Source organism: Marmota marmota, unplaced genomic scaffold (assembly GCF_001458135.2).
Source record: "Marmota marmota marmota unplaced genomic scaffold, marMar, whole genome shotgun sequence".
In the NCBI taxonomy this organism is placed as follows: Eukaryota; Metazoa; Chordata; class Mammalia; order Rodentia; family Sciuridae; genus Marmota; species Marmota marmota.
In genome coordinates, this window is record NW_026000068.1 from 25,058,832 (window position 1) to 25,078,290 (window position 19,459).

Below are 19,459 nucleotides of genomic sequence, written 5' to 3' on the forward strand. Positions count from 1 at the left end.
AATTCATACCTTAAAATAATTTCCAGTCTCTGGCTGAGGATATAGCTCAGTGGTAGGGACCTTGCCCAGGCATGTGAGGTTCCATCCCCAGCACCAAGTGAAAAAAAACAAAAACAAAAAACCCCTATGTCTATGAATAGTGTGGCACAAAATACTAGTTTTAATAAAGACTGCTAAGTCTTCCAACCCAATCTTATTTAAAACTTGCTAACAGTGTTTCTGTTTGGTACATAAATGTTTCAACTGCTTTTTTAAAAAATACTCTGTAGTTCAAAAAATGCACAGCTAGTTTTAATGATGAACTTTTGTTCACTATAGATTTTGATTTTTGCCTCAATCCTGCTGGTAGGTAAAAAGTTAATGAAGTGAACTCCTAACCATCAAAACTGGTTTCCACTTACCGTTCGCCTGACACTGGTCTAAAATGCCTAGCACCCAGTACATATACCGACCTTAGTTAGAGACTAGACCGCACCAATATCACATATTTTAAAGCATAAGCGCATCAGGGGACATCTAAAAAGAACATTCAAGTTAAGTAACCTTCCAGGTTCCGGGAGCACATAAACCATTTTTTAAAATGGCTTTAGCCTGGGAAAGAAGTGCCTTCAGGGCAAATGTACGCACCTACGTAATACAAAGAGGTCTGGTCAATTTACGACTCTGAACAGAGAGGCAGATTCAAATCGAAACCGCGGGTATAATGGGCCTGAGGCCATTTTGAGAAAGGAGGAAGGACTCACACACAAATCCCGCCCAAAGGAAGGGTGCTTGGTGCTTTCTAGAATCGCTTCCTTGTAGAAATGAAGGTGAAGGTTACCGAAAGCAGCTTTAATTGGGAGGGAGAGCTCAAAAGAGCTGGAAGCTGAAAAGACTGCTTTAATGACAAATCCCTTCCCTTACTACCTGAGACTCCTGTAGACGGACCCTAGCCCTATCCCAAACTAATTACCAGAACCTTCCATCCTATTGTGTAAAATTACACGCGCTTCATACCATGAAAAAAGGCATTCGTTCTAAGTAAGAGGGAGGGGAGACTGAGCTAACTTGTTGGAAGTGCTAGTACTGCAGAACTGGGCAAGACTTAATGCCATCTCTGAGTACCCTGCGTTGGAGTTCCAACGCTAAGAACACAAAACTTGAGTTCTGGTCTCCGGTCGCTATTATCAACGTAGAACAACGTGAATCTTCTCAAATTTCAGCCCGGAAGAGCACCTCTTTCCTCTTCCTCACGCTGGAAGAGATAGCGGCCTACACAGTCAGCGGGCCAATTACCGTGGGCTTTCGGGAACTCGCCGCGCGATCCAGACTTACCTGCCGGGCTCTCTGCAGCGCATCTTTGAAAGCATCGTTAACTCCTCCTCCACCACCGCCGCCACCACCACCACCAGCTGACCCAGAGGAGGGTGGAGGCACTGTTGAATAGTCTGCCATGGTTACACTACAAGAGCCGCTGCTGCTTCTTCACAGAGACCTCCTCTCAGCTAACTGCTAAGAAAGGAAGAAAATGGCGACCGTCGAGCTTCTATCACATTCTTGCGCGACCATCTGGCCGTAAAGGGGCGGAGACTGAAAGATGGAAATCCCGCGATGTTTCTGAGGCGACGTGCTGCCGTGGGGGGTGGGGCTGAGAAAGAAGGAGCAGCAGAGAGCGTCGCGAGAACTGGGTTTAAAGTTTCGCGAGAATATGGTTTATCTTGGCGCCTCCTTTCCGCGCGTTGTTGGGGTGAGGCTGGGTAATTGTTCCTTCGGGTTGGTGGGTAGAACTGGCGCGGAGGCGGCCGTTGGATTTGGGTTGCAGAAAACTTGAAGGAAAAAGAGTAACTGTTGCTTACCAGCCGCTGCCTCTGGAAGGTAGTGCGGCAAAATTTCCGCCAGGGGTTATTCTGTGTATCTGCGAGGAAGGGCTTGACGCCCAGGGGCGTGACGACAACGCAACAGTGTCTCGAGAGCACCGCGGCCCGGAGAGCGCCTGAGAGAAGCGCGCCCCGGACGCCGTGCGGCTATGCTTCTGAAAACGCCTGCCTGGCTTAGTGGAAACCCAGCATGATTTTCAGGGTAGTAAAACGTCCCTGTATTTACCTCTAGGCTGTCAAGATTTTGGAGTTTTATCACAACTGGGGATGAACTGAGGTTGGAAGTCTATTAATTATCGAACTGATTTCCACGTTTTTTTAAGTTAGTGAATGAGCAGGCTGACAATGACTATCTGTTGAAAACGCGATTACTTATAAAAATCAGTGTTAATCAGAATTGATTATATAGGTTGTGGGTCCCTGACCATTTTTATTGAGGTCCTTATAATTAACATCCGTTTCTTGCCCAGAATTGATTTTGTGGCTTCTGAGACTATTTTTCCCATTCATCTGTGTGTACTCAAATGTAAGGTCATGTTCGGATTGTCATCCCTGGACTAATTGAATTTTTGGGGGGCAGGGGCAATTTCTATTAATATATTTACCAAATAATTTCAGATTTTTTCTTTTCAGAACTTAGCAAGCATATTGTATTTATTAATAGTAGCAGTAGTTCCAGAGACAAGTTAGGGTATTTTACAAGTCATTCTGTTCGCACTTGAATATACCACAATGGTTTCTTATTCTGTTTCCCAAACTTCCTTCTAGTTAACAAAATGAGGTAAAATGAACTTCTTCAACTTTGTGGTACTTTGGTCTTCCGTGAATTAATCTAAGAATATAAAAAGGTATAGGAATGTAACCCAGTGGCAAAAAGCCTGTGGTTCTCAACCCCTAGTACCAAAAAAAAAGTTTGTTTTTTTTTTAAGTGGAAATTATATTTGGGAAAGCAGTCAATGTATTAGACTACAGTATATCAACAAACTATAAAAGCAGTGTTGGGTGTATTGCTAAACAGAAACTTCATATTTTTAGTTGTCTAACAAATATTTATTAATGAGTAATTGTTTTTTTCATGTTTTATTAATTAGATACCAGTTAGGCCTTCTGGTCAACATAATTTACCAGAGTTATATAATTTACCCCCCCAAACAACCTTTATTTCATGTATATTTTACTTTTATTTAGATATTGAAAGTAAGAACCTCTCTGTACACACACGTATACATATATATGTACATATATTTCATATGTATATATATATATTTTTTTTTGATAGAGGTATGGATATGCTAGAATGGGAAGAAGTTGGAATCAGTCTAGACGAGGATTTCTCACCTTCAGCACTACTGACATTTTAGACCAGAAAAATCTTTGTTTTGCTGTACTGTTCTGCTATTCTAGTATGTTTGGCAACTTCCTTGTCTTCTCCCTACAGATGCCAGCGCCCCCCTTTGGCCTATCACCAGTTGTGACAACCCGAAATAGATACAGACATTGCTTGTATGCCTTGAGCAAAATTACCCCTTATTGATAAGTACTGGTCATCCTTGGTTTCTGTTTCTGCCTCTTCTCTACATCCAGAAAGACCCTATTGACTGTAATGCCAATGCATATTCTAAATTTCATTACTTTTGCCCCTACTGCTCCCACCCTAACACAAGTTACCATCACTTCATTTCTGGATGGTTAAGCAGCATTTTAGTTGATTTCTCTGCTTCTGGTCTTACATATCTTAAATTTGCTTTTTAAAAAATTATGAAATTTGGTACAGAAATTTATGGTAATACATACGGTTTCAAAAGTAACAAGCACCCATGTATCCATTCTATAGGAATATTATCCAAGAAATAAACCATTATGGGTATTTTTGAAGCTTGAGAGGTACCTCTTCCTGATGATTTTACAATTCATTCCTCATACAGAAGGTTAATATTTTTTTTTTTAGAAAACAAATCAGGTCTGGCCTATATATTTCCAATTGCATTTTAAATTCTCTTAGAATGGCCTGGGGGTTCCATGTAATTGGGCCACTGTGTCTAAAACTAACTCCACTCCAAGTATTTGTCTGCTTTGCTATTCAAGAACTTCCTGCCTGTGGAACCTTGTACTTGTTTTTTCCTTTGCCAATATGCTCTTCAGGTGCTACTCCTTAGACCATTCTGATCTTGCCATTCTGTACTTACTGTCTGATACCATGTTCTCTTTATGGCATTTATCTGAAATAATTTTTTCTTTTACGTGTAAACTTCTTTATGCCTCTCTTTCATTAAAACATAAATTTCTAGAGAGCAGGGATTTTGTCTCTACCTAGCTTATAGTTTTGGCACTCTGTATTTGTTGAATGAATGCATGCTGAAAAAAACTCAGCTTTTCCATTTTAGGTGTTTTTTTTTCCCCCCTTAGTACTAGAGATTGAATCCAGGGATGTTCAACCACTGAGCCACCTACCCCTTTTAATTTTTTAATTTTGAGACACAGTCTGGCTAAGTTGCTTAGGACCTCACTAAATTGCTGAGACTGGCAATCCTCCTGCATGGGCCTCCCAAGTTGCTGGGATTACAGGCATGTGCCACTGCACCTGGCTTAGTTGATTTTTTGATGTTGGGCAGGTGGCTTAATATGTGTTTCTGATTTCACATCTACATAGTGATCATAATCTACTTTATCATCCTTGAATGAGCTATATCTGTAAGCTCTTCAGAAATCATAAAGTGCTATGCAAATGGGAGTTAAAATATGCAATTTGCATATTTTAAATATGGCTCAAATATAAATTGTGGCTCAATGGTCTAGCACATGTGAGGCGCTGGGTTCAATCTCCAGCCCCACATAAAAATAAATAAATAAATAAAGGCATTGTATCCAGCTACAACTAAAAAAAATATTTTTAAAAATACAGTTTATTTTTTGGTATTGCATGATCAGGAAAAAATAAGCATGTAGTCCACTTAAAATATACAAGTATATTTAAATACTTTTGGTAAAACAAAATCCTGCAAAGTCAACCAAATTGTGGGAAAACTATGAATTTTTTTTTTTTTATACTGGGTTTTAAGCCCAGGGACACTTTACCACATCTCCAATCCTTTTTATTTTTTATTTTGAGACAAGATCTTGTTAAGTTTCTGAGGCTGGCCATGAATTTATGATTTTCTTGCTTCAGCCTCCCAAGTCACTTGGATTATGGGCATAAGCCAGTGTGCCAGTTTGCTAGTGATTTACCTAAGCTGAATATGTGTTAGTTTTGAGTTCATACACTCTTCTCAAAGCTATTTATACTCTTCTTTGTTCTAGCTTAATTTTATTGAAACTGATAAAATCATCTTGACTGCTTATTCCCCTTTCCAGTGTAAATCTTCTTAAAAATGGGAATATGAAAAATAAAAAAGAAAAATTAAAAACCAACAAGAAAAAAACGTATCTATCATGGGCATATCACAATAATCTAAAATTGGTTTATCGTGCTTTGAGAGATTAGCTGAATATCCGGCTGAAGTATGTTTGATGATTACACTCTTATCAAGGAATTTTAAAATCAATTTTTAAAACTCTGGCATTAGTCTGAAAAAATAATTCTTTTAATATTAAAAAATTAACTTCTGATAAGTATTCCATATTTTCTCCTCAGGATGAAGGAAAAATCAGTAGTTCTGAACTTATAAAAGTCTAATAGCGGGCTGGGACTGTGGCTCAGCAGTAGCGCACTTGCCTGGCATGTGTGAGGCACTAGGTTCGATTCTCAGCACCACGTATAAATAAATCAAGATCTATCAACAACTAAGAAAAAAATTTTTTAAGAAAAGTCTAATACATAAATTGCCAAATAATAGAATAAAAGGGTAAATAAAAGTTGGATTATTAAATATACTAGAAAGTTTCTTCCTTTTACTTTCTAATATTGCTTACCAAATTGATTCATTCTTAGTACAGCTTTTCACTGTTAGGATTTTTTAAGACTGTGTGGAATATTGATAGATTGTTATTTATACCTTGTTATTTATACCTAATGGTGAAAAGTAACCCATTATGGTTTTTGAACAGGCATTTTAGAATGGCAAAATTGTCTAGCTTTCCTGCCTCATTTTATATCCACATACATTTGATAGGTTTTAGCCAGAAGGCTCTCTTATAACCTTATACTCTTATGTTATAGTCTGTTATTGAAACCAATTCTGTTTTTCCTGTCTACAATCCCAACAGATACAGACAGGAAAATGTGAGAATTGCAGCCACTTTAAAGTGATGGTCCAGGATGTTATTCAGATATTTGATTATTAGGTGGGTGATTAATCTTTGTGACTTTGATCTCCATGCTGTTTGAGTTTCTAGGATTTTATTTTAGACTATGGTGTGAATGGAAGCAGGAGATATTTTGTATTTTAAAGGACAAAGTTGTTAACACAAATTGTAACTAACTTTGGAACATTGTAGGGAATAGCAGTTTGATCAGTGTCTGAAACTGGAGGCAGCCCAATGTTGTCGAAAAGATTCTGGCTTTGGTCCCAGAGGATCTAGAATCAAGTGTGTATGCCCTTTGGTAGGTTACAAGTTCTTTCTTTCACTGGCATAACATTAAGAGAGGGTAAAATTTTAATCTGTTTCTTAAAAGTAGCTATCAGTAAAAGAATATAATTTTTGCCTTTGAGAAACTGCTTAGCCAGACTATGTGGTACATGCCTGTAATCTCAGCAATTTGGGAAGCTGAGCGAGGAGGATCAAAAGATGGAGACCCCAGCCTCAGCAACTTAGAGCGGGACCCTGTCTCAAAGTAAAAATTTAAAAAAGGGCTAAAGATGTATGTCAGTGTCTAAGTCTTACTTTACCACTGAAAAAGAAAAAGAAATTGTTGTAGTATCATCTCACCCTGAGTTCCCAGAAATTTCTTTTCTGATTTGGATGCCAAATTTGAGTGTCCTAATTGAAGAGCTATTAGAGGACTGAAGATTACTATGATGTTGCTAATGACCATTGATTTACTCTAAATCCAGCTGTTTACTGTTAATCATTCCACATATTCCTAACTATGGAGCCCTTGAGCTATTGTATATTTTCTCTATAAGAAACTGATCTTTGACTTCTATTTTACTGTTGTATGGTAATTCCCTATTTTTTCCAAAAAGCTTGTCTGAAACTCTAAATTAGGGATTTCTATTCATTCTCCTGTGCTGTATCATGGTAGTTTACCATTGTATCATTTGCTGTTTATTTGGAATTCCCACTTGGTCATAATGTCCAAAACACTGATAGTAATAGTGTATACCGTATAATGGTCATTGTTCTGAGTTTTTTAAGTGGACTAGTTTATTCTCATAAGAGGCTTTATGAGATAGAGGATATTAATATCTCTCATTTTGCTGAGGTATAGGTATATTAACTTGCCCAGGGCAACATATTAGTGTAAGAGCTGCAAGCTGCAATTTGAATTGGGCAGCCTGACTTGAAAGAAAGGAATTGTCTGTAAAAAGATGGGTAAGAAAATGAATGTCTTTGTAATTTCTAGGATATGGTTCATGAATTAGCATTTTTATTTGAATCTTTAAAATATTTGCATTCATTTTTAATCAAGACCTAGACCAAAATTCTTCATGAGAAGGCAGCTCTTTATATAAGGAAAAAATAATGGATTTAATTTGCAAAATTTAATGAACTCATGTCACATGATATAATCCTGTTTTCTATTGTTACATTGGATGGGTTATTAAAGTATATAACACTTTATATGGTATGTTTCTATATATGCCTACATATGTAGTCTGCCCTCTGGATTTTGCATTTGTGGATTCAACCAACCATGGATCAGAAATAATCAGAAAAAAAATTCTGTCTTTATAGAACATACGCAGACTTTTTTCCTTGTCATTATTTCTGAACAATACAATATTGCAACTATTTACATAGCATTTACAATTAGGTATTATTAATAATCCAGAGATGACTTAAAATATATATATATATATATATATATATATATATATATATATATATAAAATTTTAATTTACTTTAAATTGGTCCTGTATTAACCCCAGTGTGTTTCCAAACCTGTGTCTGCTTAGCTATCTATAAGACTTTTATTTTGCACGTTTTCTAAAAACAAAATGTCTACAGGCAGGCATGGTGGCACATGCCTGTAATTTTAGTGACTCCGGAGGTTGAGGCAGGAGGATCACAAGTTTGAGGCCAGCCTCAGCAACTCAGTGAGACCCTGTTTTAAAATAAAAAATAAAAAGGGCTAGGGATGTGGCTTGGTAGTTAAGACCCCTGGGTTAAATCCTCAGTACCAAAAACAAACAAACAAAAACCTTTAATATGTTTATTCCTTTTCTCTCTTAATTTTGTGGTCAAAACATTATTTTTTCCCTTCCCTATTGGATATTAATATACCAGTTCCTTTTATTTCTTCTATTACATTTTTTAAAACTTTGGCTAAAAAAAAAATCCAGATTAAAATTATCATTTGGAGGGGGAGTGCTAGAACACTTGTTTAAGCATGCACAGCCCCTGGATTCAAATCCCAGCACAGGATGGACACACACATACACACATCTTTTTCCCTTTCTCCTCTTCTCCCCTCCCCCACTCCCTCGTTTTTTTTCATGAAACCTAACCTGACTAACCTATTTTGGTGATATTTTAGTTAGTATTGTCTGCAGTGGCAAGAGAGAGCTTTTTTTAAGAACTTGAGGGTATGGGCTGGGATTGTGGCTCAGTGGTAGAGGAGTTGCCTAGCACATGTGAGGCACTGGGTTTGGTCCTCAGCACCACATAAAAATAAATAAATGAAATAAAGGTATTGTGTTCATCTACAACCAAATAAATAAATAAATAAAAATTTGAAGATAGGGGTTATAGGAGGAGGAGGAGGTAAAGCATTTCATTGGTGTAAAGCATTTGGCCTAACAAGCACAAGGCCCTAGGTTTGATTCCCAGCATTCCAAGACAAAAATCAAAACAACCCCCCACACACAAAAAAAAAATAAGGAAGAGTTGGTTCCAATCCATACTCCCAGACACTGATTTAATTGGTCTGTATTTAAATCTTTAAAAGTTTCTGAAATTAATCCTGGTTAAATGCAGGCCAAGAAACTCTGAAGTTTTAAGTTCTCTTAGACTTTTGCTTATAGTTTGTTTCTAGTTGTTAGGGGTGTATAGTCTCAAGGTCTAGAAGCATTTTCTGTTTTTAAATTGTTAAAATAACTAAATGGCTCCAGTACCCTGGGTTCCCACATAAACAAACTGAAATCTAACTGTAGTCTTAACCAGACAGAAACCGTTTACTAACCTCTAACTAGGGACTTTCCACTGGCATAAGCCAAATAAAGCTTCTGCTCCATCTTAGCCAATCATATATTTTCTTTGCCTTTTATCTGCTTATCTTAGAAAAGCCATTCCCTGTGGCCTTCATTTTGAAGCTGCCTGCTTTTTTAGATGATTCTTAAAAATTTTAAGGTGCCAAAATTTATATTTTGAGAGCCTTTCAACTTTTTGTAATGTAGGTTAGGGTAGTGTTTCTTAACCAAAAACTACCAGTGTCATCTTTTGAAGTGCAGACAACATTCCTACTGAATCATGTTTTGAGGAATCTGCATTTCTTATTTTTTAGAAAGGGAGCATTATTCGTATGCTCATGAAAATCTGAAAACTTCCCTTTTACACAAAAAGTACTTAATAAATGTTTGGACAGTTAAACTGAGTTAAATTTTGTTCCCCAAGATAAATTATAGTAAATGTTCTGAATACAAGGATCTTGTCCTTATTCCTTTCTCTTTAAAAAGGACTGCTCAAAGACTGGGTCTTACTCTTTGGTATGCCCAGTAGAGCTTAGTGCTTTTATGTTGGCAAAATCTTAATAACTATTAAGTTGAATTCCTTATTATCTCCTACTTATCATTTTCTTACAAATTTAAAGCTCAGCAAATTTTAGAATATATGGTTATGAATATTGAGGGCATTTGAGGCAAGATGGCACTGGAGGGTGACTTCACTCAAATTTTTCTTAAAATATGAGTTTTGGAAAATCCATTTCTTTTGTTTTACGGTGGAGGAAACAGTGACCCAGATTGCTTGAGTGTCTTGTATAAAGTGACAAAATTACTTACAGAGCCAATGCTAGATTCCTATTCAATGCTCTTTATTTCATGAGTTGTCTTCTATATGAAGCAGCAGTTTTGGGATGAAGGAGATTTTCTCATTAAGTACAAGAAGAAGAAGAATCTGTGCAGAACCAGAAGCATCTTGTTTTTTGTAATCAGGACGTCTGTCTTTACTTACAGCATTTCCTTTTGGAAATAGATTATTGAAATACTGAAGATCTTTACCAAGTGAAATAAAATCCTTAACTGGGTGGGTATAAGATTTAAGACTCACTTGGGATAACAGTTGTGTTGTTTTTAGTAGAACTTTGCTTCGGTGCTGACATTTCCATGTCTATTTATAGCAGTGATCTCTTTGGAATTTGCCTTCTGATTTTGTTTGCTATTTTATGTTACTTCACATTAACTGATGGCCTCACTTCATTTTAAAAAATCTATTTGAAGGAATATGAACTTGAGAGGAAAAAGGAATTAAATGTTTTAGAAGCATCTGAAATTAGAGTTTTCCTGTAGTTTATCATCATTTATGCTACATTATCTAATTGTACCAACTAAGGATGCAATACTAATTTTTCAAGATAAAATTTATTAAAAATAAATTTTAGAAGTATATGAAGCTTAAAATAAACGTTTTTCCCAGACAACTATTGTTTTTTCATTTCTTCTAAACTCTGATCCTTAAGTATGTGCTTAGAAAAAGATCAAGAGATTTAAATTGGAGCTGAACTCTGAAGGGCAAGAGGATTCTTATTCAACTGAGAATTAACATAAAGCTTGCATATTAGTGTATTAATTTATTCAATCCAATAAAAATACTGGCGATCCAGAAGTGAACATAATAAGCAAGTATTCCATCTTTCTGGCACATATTCTAATTGAGTGAATATTGAATGAAATCATGAATCACTTTGTAGATTATTTATTTGCTTTTAGGCATTTATTAAGCAGTGGATTGAAAAGTTGAAGTAGGAAAAGTTTAATGACCAGGTGGATCATTCATTAAACATTTATTCCCTAATGTAAGTTAAATTATTTGAAAAAATATCTCACGTATGCTAATCAATGTCATTCTGATTGTCATTTTGATGTTTGTTTGTAACCCTGAGAAAAGGCCTCAGATTGCTATCTATGTCACATCTGGGTACCTTCATCTTAGGTCAGTGCTACTAAGTTCCAGTGACAGTACTGGCCTTAATCTTTTTGCACACTAAAGTTCTAGTTTTTGTTTATTGTCCTTCACTCTAGAGTGGAAACTCTAGTGTACCTTGTGTATTTTAGTCACTACTATATCAGAAAATCAAGTATGCCATATGGTAAATGTTAGTAAAAGGTACATTAATCTTTGACCACTCAAAATACTCTTTACTCCCTATTCATGTCTACCTGCATCTAACCTTCATCCAGACTTTTCAAACAATAAAAATCTGATATTCTCTTTTCAGGAAGACCTGTCAGTTTAGCTTGTCTACTAGTGTACTCCATTTGTTTCTCTACTCCTTTTTCAGCGTCTTACTTCCTGGCCTTAACTTTTTATCATTCACTTTGCTAATTCTCAACTCATACTCACCTCTCTTAATATGTCCACTCTTAATTTGCGGCCATTAAACAGTTTCAGATAGACTTGGAGTCAGATAAACTTCAGTTCACCATTTGTTACTTAAGTGACCTTGCAAAGGTATTAACCTTTTTTTTTTTTTTTAAGTCTGTTTGCTTTTCAGTTACCTGAGCATTGTTATTAAATGAAATGGTTACATCCAGATATTTTTGACTCCAAGTAATGAAAACTCTTAAGTTGCTTAAGTAATAATAGAAAGTACAGGAGTGACCCTAAAGCTGATTGAGTTAGCAACTCAACAGTTTTATGATGTATCCATATTTTTTTTCATCTTTGTCCTCTGCCATCCTCAGCTTACTTGCTTAGCTTTCCCAATCTCTACTGAAGCATTGCCATAGTTCCAGGTATTGTACAGTCATAACTGTTAAATGGAAGAAAAAAGTTTCTTCTACCAGTATACATTCCCCTTATCCTAGCCCTGACTACCAGCCAGATTATCCCTGTCTTGACTAGAACTGAGTCACAGGTTTTATGCTTGCAAGTGTCATACTGGCTTTTGAATAATTTAGAACTGAGTCACACAGGTTTGTGCTTGCAAGGATCATACTTGCTTTTGAATAATTAAGACTCACCTCCTGGGATGAATGAGAAACCCCACTTTGCTAGTAATAGTTATTATTACTACTACGTTTATGAATCCTTGGATCCAATCCTTGAACTTCTAACCAAGCAAAACAAAATAACCCTTCATTCATTCTAGTACTTTCTTTAAGTGTCATGGTTTTAGTTTTACCTCTATTCCTCTTATTTGTTTCCTTCTGTCTGGACTATTTCTTGATTACCAGACTCTTTTCCAACTGCATACTAGACATTTTCATGCATTTTGAACTTAGTATTTCCTATACTGAACTCCCCAACTTCCCTGCGTTCTCCTCTAATTCAGTAAATAGCTGAAGCTGAAAAACCTTGGTGTCATTATTGATTTCTCACACATCCCACATCTGATTCATCAGGAAATCCTATTGACTATCTTTAAAGTATATGCAGAAGTTGACCACTTTTCACGACATCCTCTGCTATATCATGTTCCAAACCATCTGAATTATTACAGTGCATTCTTTTTTTAATATTCATTTTTTAGGTATAGATGGATACAATGCCTTTATTTCATTTACTTATTTTTATGTGGTGTTGAGGATCAAACCCAGGACCTCGCCTGTGCTAGGTGAGCGCTCTACCCCTGAGCTACAACCCCAGCTCCTACAGTGCATTCTTATGGTCTTCTGCTCTTCCTACTAACCATTCCCATTCTTTTTTTATTTTTTGTTTTAACCTTTATTTTATTTATTTTTATGTAGTGCTGAGAATCGAACCCAGGGCCCCACACATGCTAGACAAGCTCTCTACCGCTAAGCCGCAACCTCAGACCATCTTTCCCATTCTGTTTTTTTTTTTAATATTTATTTTTTAGTTGTAGCTGGACACAATACCTTTATTTATTTTTATGTGGTGCTGAGTATTGAACCCAGTGTGAGGCAGGCACTCTACCACTGAGATACAGCCACAGCCCCAGAAATAGAAGCCTTTTAAAAACATTTTTAAGAGAAAATTTATAGCATTTATGAACTTGGTCTTTCTAATCCTTTTGCCTTCAAACTTACAAATTTGTCTTTATTTCCTTTTGCTCTCAGACCCAACTTCTAATTTTGTGCAGATCTCACCTACTCATACTTAACAAGTCTTCTCTGAGATATTACCTGATTACTTATTTTCCTAATGTATCTAAAATATTTTTATATATCTCATCTTTTTTTAATCATTTACTTGCTCTCTTGACCATCATAAAACCTCTTTTATCCCCTTGTTATTATAATTCTTTATTCTTTCCTTAAGACAACTTTTTTGAAATACTAAATTTATTATCTCATTTCATTTTCTTTGTACTGTTCAGTTCACTGCTATCTCACTTTTCCTTTTATTGCTTACAATTCCATCTATCTTAAAATTATTGTAAAAGAGTAAATGAATTTATATGTGTATTTTTAGAATAATTTTTGCGTAGTTGTATGATTAGCTACTACTACTGAAACCAAAATCATTCTAACCTCCAAGAGTAACTTTCATATCACCCTTGACTTCCCTATGTTCTTCATAAAATGCTTTCCTCCCTTTGGTTTTTGGGACACTAGTAGTATCAGGGTGTTTTCAATTGCAAGTAATAGAATCTTTTAACAAAAAGTCCAGTGATAGGCAGCTCATTTAGAGATGCAACAACACTATAAGAGAACCTAACTTTTTGCTGTATATTCTGCCATAATTACTGTGTCACAGATATCTACTTTTAGGGTTATAAGACAGCAAGCATTGAATTTTCATCATTCAAAACCTGGAAGGTAATGCTGGGGTTTCTGCTAGGATTTTTCTTTCAGGGAGGAAAATCTCCCCCACAGTTCCCCAGATCATTTCTCTTACATGTTACTGGCAAAAGAAAATGTGATTACTATGATTGACTTCAACCAACATGAACCAATTCCCAGAGACTGGAGAAAACTTCTACCTTCCTTGAGTCACTTACTTTATTCCTGGAAGAAATTGGATAGCTGTTAGCCAGAAAGAAGATATGAATGGCTGATTCACCTGGTTAATCTCTAATGATTCCTTAGTTTTTTCATGTTTTCGCTTTACTGATGTGATCTATACATACTGGTCTTCTCGTTCTGTCTTTGATTCTTTCCAAAAGTCATTTCTTTTTCACACTTAAAAATATCACTCGTGATGATTCTTTCTAATTTTTTTGTTTTTTATCTCTAGCTATTTCTTTCTAAGCTTCAGTTCAGAATATCTGTTTTGTGGACACCTTCATCCACATTTAATTTAAGTGAATATTTACTAAGTTTTGGGGAGTGAAAAATAAATCTTGCACTGTACAGTTAGGCATTTTTGTTGGAGGAATTAGCTAGAGAAACAGGTTATTACAACACAGTAGTACTTAGAAAGGCAATCAAACAATAAAACTTTCCAAATAGAAGTAGCATAGATGAAGGGGCTGTTAATAGAGCCATAGGCCTGTTTATAATGGAACTTGTCTTTCCCTTCAAACACTGTCCTGTATTCTGCATTTTCGTGAAAACATAGCTGTGCACAACTTTATTCACTCCAGAAACTGGTAATCTGAAATCCTTCCTTATCTATATAGCCAGCCAATTGGCAAAATGTATAGATTCTACTTCTTATTTAAAATTTTTTGGTCTTTATATCATGGTCATTGTACTTTAGGTCTCAATTACTAATCTCTGATTTATTCACTCAGTGAAAGTTCATTAAGCAGCAGTATATTGTAAAGGTTTTATTCTGTTGGTTCTAGGAGGAAAAAGAAAGACTAAAACAAGATCTCTCAGGGAGGTTTCAACTCAGTGGATAAACCAGCATGGTGGCACAGTCCTATCATCCCAGCAACTCAAAAAGAGGATTGCAGAGACCAGCTTCAGCAATTTAACAAGAGTGTCTCAAAATAAAAATAAAATAAAAAGGGTTGGGGGTATAGCTTGGTAATAGAGCAGAACACTTCTGGGTTTAATCCTCAATATTGCAAAACAAAACAAAATAAAAAAACCCATAGTGAGTAAGGCATCAGTAAACCATTATTTAGAGGTTTTTTTTTTTTTTTTTGGAGTGATAGAATTGAGCTATAGGGTAAAAGTGGATCAGGGGAACCCAACCCACAGTACAACTAGAGTAACAGTACAACTAGAGTAACAAAGCAGAAATAAACTAGGTGAAGAGTTTCTGGAGTGGGGAAGAGGGGATACACCTACATACACACAACCTGTTTGCTTTATCTATAACAAATGTCACTTCAAAGGCACAGCCCTTGGTGCCTGTGAACTTAATGTTGCTCAGAAATAATTTTTAAAAACTTATAGTTAATTTAGAAAATTCTTAATTATGGCACATCATTATATAGTTGGTCATCATTTCTTGCCAATTCTGTATTTACAAATTTACCTAATAAACAAAATTTATTTTTATCCCCAAATCAATACTGAAGGTGTTCTGAGGTCATTTCCAGATATGTGGGTACAAGAGTAGCAATTTGAGCCTTATGAATCAGCTAAGGTTGAATAAGTTAGCACTGTGCATTCTTGTTTCAGCTCTTGTACTGTAAATGAGTCTCTTTTTCTGTAGTCTATTTAGTGAAATCTTTTTTTTTTTTACATCTTTCTGCTTTTTTGGTGATATCGCTATTTAAAATGGCTCCCAACCACAGTGTTGAGGTGCTGTCTAATATTCCTAAGTGCAAGAAGCCTATATTTTGTGAATCCAGATGTTGTGGCCCAGAATTGTAATCTCAACAAGTCAGGAGGCCAAGGCAGAATTGCAAGTTTGAGGTCAGCCTGAACAAATTAGTGAGATCCTGTCTCAAAATAACAAAAGAGCCTGGAGTTGTAGCTCTGTGGCCGAAAGCTTGCCTGCTTGTGCAGGGACCTGGGTTCAATCCCCAGTACTGCCTCCTATAGTCTGATGTGCCTTATGGATATTTATGTTAAATAAGCTTGTTTAGGCTCATGACTTACAGTGCTGTTGGCTATGAGTTAATGTCAATAAATTAACAATATATATTGAATAAGGTATTTTAAAATAGTATTACTGGTTGGTAGAAGAAAATGTGATCAATCTGTCAGGAATCTAACTGTATTTCCTTAGGGATAATGATTCAGAATTTGCTAATTCAGCATCCCCTGCAATTTTATCAAATGTAAGTATGGCAGATAATGTGAATCGACTGCTTTCAGGGTAAATGTGACTTTTGGGAAATGGCCAAAGTCATTTATGGCCAGGACTGAGGAGTTTGATGGGAATGGTTAAATTAAGCAAAACAGTATGATTATTAAGTAGTCTTTCTCAGAGTTTTGTTTTCTACCAAGGATTGAACACAGGGGTTTGTAACCACTCAGCTACATCCCCAGCTCTTTTTATTTATTTGGAGACAGAGTGTCCCTAAGTTACTTAGATCCTTGGTAAATTGCTAAGGCTGGCCTTGAATTTTCAGTCCACCTGCCTTACCCTCCCAAGTCTCTGGGATTACAGACATGTGCCACCATACCCAGCTTTGTCAGTTTTTTTTGTAACATATGTACTGTCTTTTGATAAACATCTTATCTGATACCTCAAATATTCTAATATAGTCTCCTTAGCAGACATGTCTAGTTAAGAATTAGGGTGCTGGGGTTGTGGCTCAGTGGTAGAGTGCTCATCTAGCACATGTGAGGCACTGGGTTCCATCCTCACCACCACATGGAATAAATATGACTAAAAGTATTGTGTCCATCTACAACTTAAAAAAAAAAAAAGAATTAGTCTACAAATTTTATTTCATCATTGACCTAGCAAGAAGACTTTGACCTTTCATTTTCTGAATTCTTATAGTGAAAACCAGAGTTTTAGAAAAATTTGCCAGATTCAATAAAATTTTATTGTATTTAATGCTTTTTTTTAGACTACCCTCTTCTTCCATCAAGAATAGTTTATATAAAGCAGGAGTCAGCAAACATGGCCTGTTAAGGGCCAGACAGTATGTTTTTTAGGCTTTGTAGGCCATACAGTCTTTGCTTCAACTATTTTAACACTACCACTATATAGCAAAAGCATCAACTGACAGTAGTAGTTTTTGATATATTTAATTTAAACCTCTTGAGAGCAAGGGGCTATGTCTCATACTATTTTATCCTTCCTGGCACAAGCAACAGTTTAACATAATTGGGTCTTGATAAGGTTCGCCTTGATATGCTGATTTAGTACAGATAACAAAAAGTCTTTTTTTTAAGTATTAAAAACTCAAATATTAAACTCATCCACTTAACATTACTTTAAAAACCCTAATTTTTAAATCTATAAATATCCTACTCTAGGCAGTAGTAGTTTGAGCTCATTGTAATTTGAATTAGGCAGTCAGTAACCTGCTTTTATAGTAGTTGATAAATATTATAGAACATGTTGGCTTATTTTTATAAATGTTCTAATAGTTATTTTTGGTAACTGTCAATAAAGTCTTTGAATCGTTAAGGGTCATAATAGGAGTGGTTTCATTATGTCTTCAGGATGTAACATAAAGATAATTCACAGTTAAAATTCAATACTAATTTAAGTTAAAAGAAATCATTTTACAGTTGTGAACGATTGAAGACTTAAACTTGTTAGATAATCAGTTTGTTACTATCTTAGCTAAGAGCTTAACAGTTCAGTGAAATAGCAGCATATTTTCTTCCCCTGCCTCACCTCTTGTGCTACAGACATTTTTCTCCCTTTTTCTCTGTACTATTTATCTTAGGAGCTGCTGGTTTCACTTTGACCACATACTACTTTCTTCTGACCATCCAGTTAAGATGCCTTCTCTATCCATGTATGACAAATTCAAAAAAGGAAAGTGAAAATCACATAAAGTTCTAGTGTTGCTTTAATTGGAACATTATGAAAGTATTTGTCAACTGAACCTATATAAATAGAACCATTCCTATTAGTTTACTTTAAATATAAATCTTCATTTTTTGTGTAAAAGGAAAAATAAAATACTATAAGTAAAAATGCAAGTGAGAATTATATATATGAGATAAATTCATAGGCTAAGATTTCTGAAAAATTGGTTCATTAGAATGGTGATTAGAAAAAATCTGTATATCTTTACTTTGTATACAGTAGCCATTAGTCACATGAGGTTGTGAAGCTTCTTAAATGTACTATTCAAATTGAAATGTTGTATAAATGTAAAACAACCTTCTTGATTCAAAGATTTAGTCCCCAAAGAGGCATGTAAAATTGTCTCACTGAAAATTTGTATATTACATGTTCTTGGATTTACTGGGTTAAATAAAATATATTATGAAAATTAATGTCACAATTTTTTTTTACTTTTAATCTAGTGAAGCTATAATTTCTTTTGACTTCTAATTCACTGTTAAAAATTAGTGTAAAGAAAACATTTTAAGTGTTTTTCAAAATGGTAGGAAACTTTATTAGCTGACCTGTATTTACTGGCTCTCTTATAAACTTGTCTGTGACTTATTAGGATACACTTAAATGTATTTAATAATAATTTTAATAAATCAGAGCTATACTCCAAAAAAGGAAATATATATTTTTAAGTATAAAATATTTCTGACCCCGGAGTATCTACAGATAACTAGTAGTTTTAATAAAATTCTTAAAGCAATATTACTTTTACCTTAGTTTTTAAAAGCATATACTTTTTAAAAAAATATATTTATTTGTTTATGTATCTTTAGTTTTAGGTGGACACATTATTTTGTTTTTATGTGGTGCTGAGGACGGAACCCAGGGCCTCATACATGCTAGACAAGCACTCTCCCACTGAGCCACAACCCCAGCCCAAAACACATATACTTTTAAATTTTTAAATTTTCATTTTAGTTATTTGTTTTTGAATACCATTAAATCACTAATGTGTATATTAAGTGTGTATATTATAATGCTTTGTGTAGGGAAAGTATTATAAAATAAACAATAAGACAGTATTGAAGTTGGAAAACTGGGCTGGTAATGTAGCACTTCAGTGTAGAACACTTGCCTAGCACATGCAAAGCTTGAATTCAATCCCCAATACTGAAAAAGAAAAGAAAATTAAAGTACTGAGAAATTTAGGTTAGTTTGACATCTTTTATTCATGCTTTTAGAAAACTTAAAAATATTAATGAAATTTTAAGATCCTTTCATTTTACCAAGAAAACAAAAGAAGTAATTTCACTGGATTCAAAATAGATTGTGGTTTCAGTTTTTAAAGACCAAACCATTGAATTAGCACTTTTCTATTTTTATTTTATTTTTTGCAGTACTAGGAATGGAACCCAGGGCCTCTTGCATGGTAGGTAGGCAAATACTCTACAGCTATGTCCCCAGTTCTTGAAGTAACAAGAGCTACTTTTTTTTTTTTTTTTTTTTT

At 35.2% G+C, this 19,459-nt stretch overlaps 2 protein-coding genes across 23 annotated transcripts in view; one reads left to right on the forward strand and one right to left on the reverse strand.

Moving 5' to 3' along the window:
* Fubp1 (far upstream element binding protein 1) overlaps nucleotides 1–1,597 on the reverse strand; it is a 32,100-nt gene extending 30,503 nt beyond the window's left edge. For 10 of the 22 annotated variants that reach the window (XM_048814121.1, XM_048814122.1, XM_048814120.1 and 7 more), the window contains exon 1: nucleotides 1,315–1,597. In XM_048814121.1, coding sequence (XP_048670078.1) covers nucleotides 1,315–1,434 — 120 coding nt within the window. In that variant the 5' untranslated portion in view covers nucleotides 1,435–1,597. The remainder of the gene's footprint in view (nucleotides 1–1,314) is intronic. The other 12 variants (XR_007351580.1, XR_007351579.1, XR_007351577.1 and 9 more) reach the window with 3 other exon arrangements.
* Nucleotides 1,598–1,610: 13 nt separating this feature from the next.
* Dnajb4 (DnaJ heat shock protein family (Hsp40) member B4) overlaps nucleotides 1,611–19,459 on the forward strand; it is a 36,768-nt gene continuing 18,919 nt past the window's right edge. The window contains exon 1 of the mRNA XM_048814129.1: nucleotides 1,611–1,726. The gene's annotated coding sequence lies outside the window, so the exon portion shown is untranslated. The remainder of the gene's footprint in view (nucleotides 1,727–19,459) is intronic.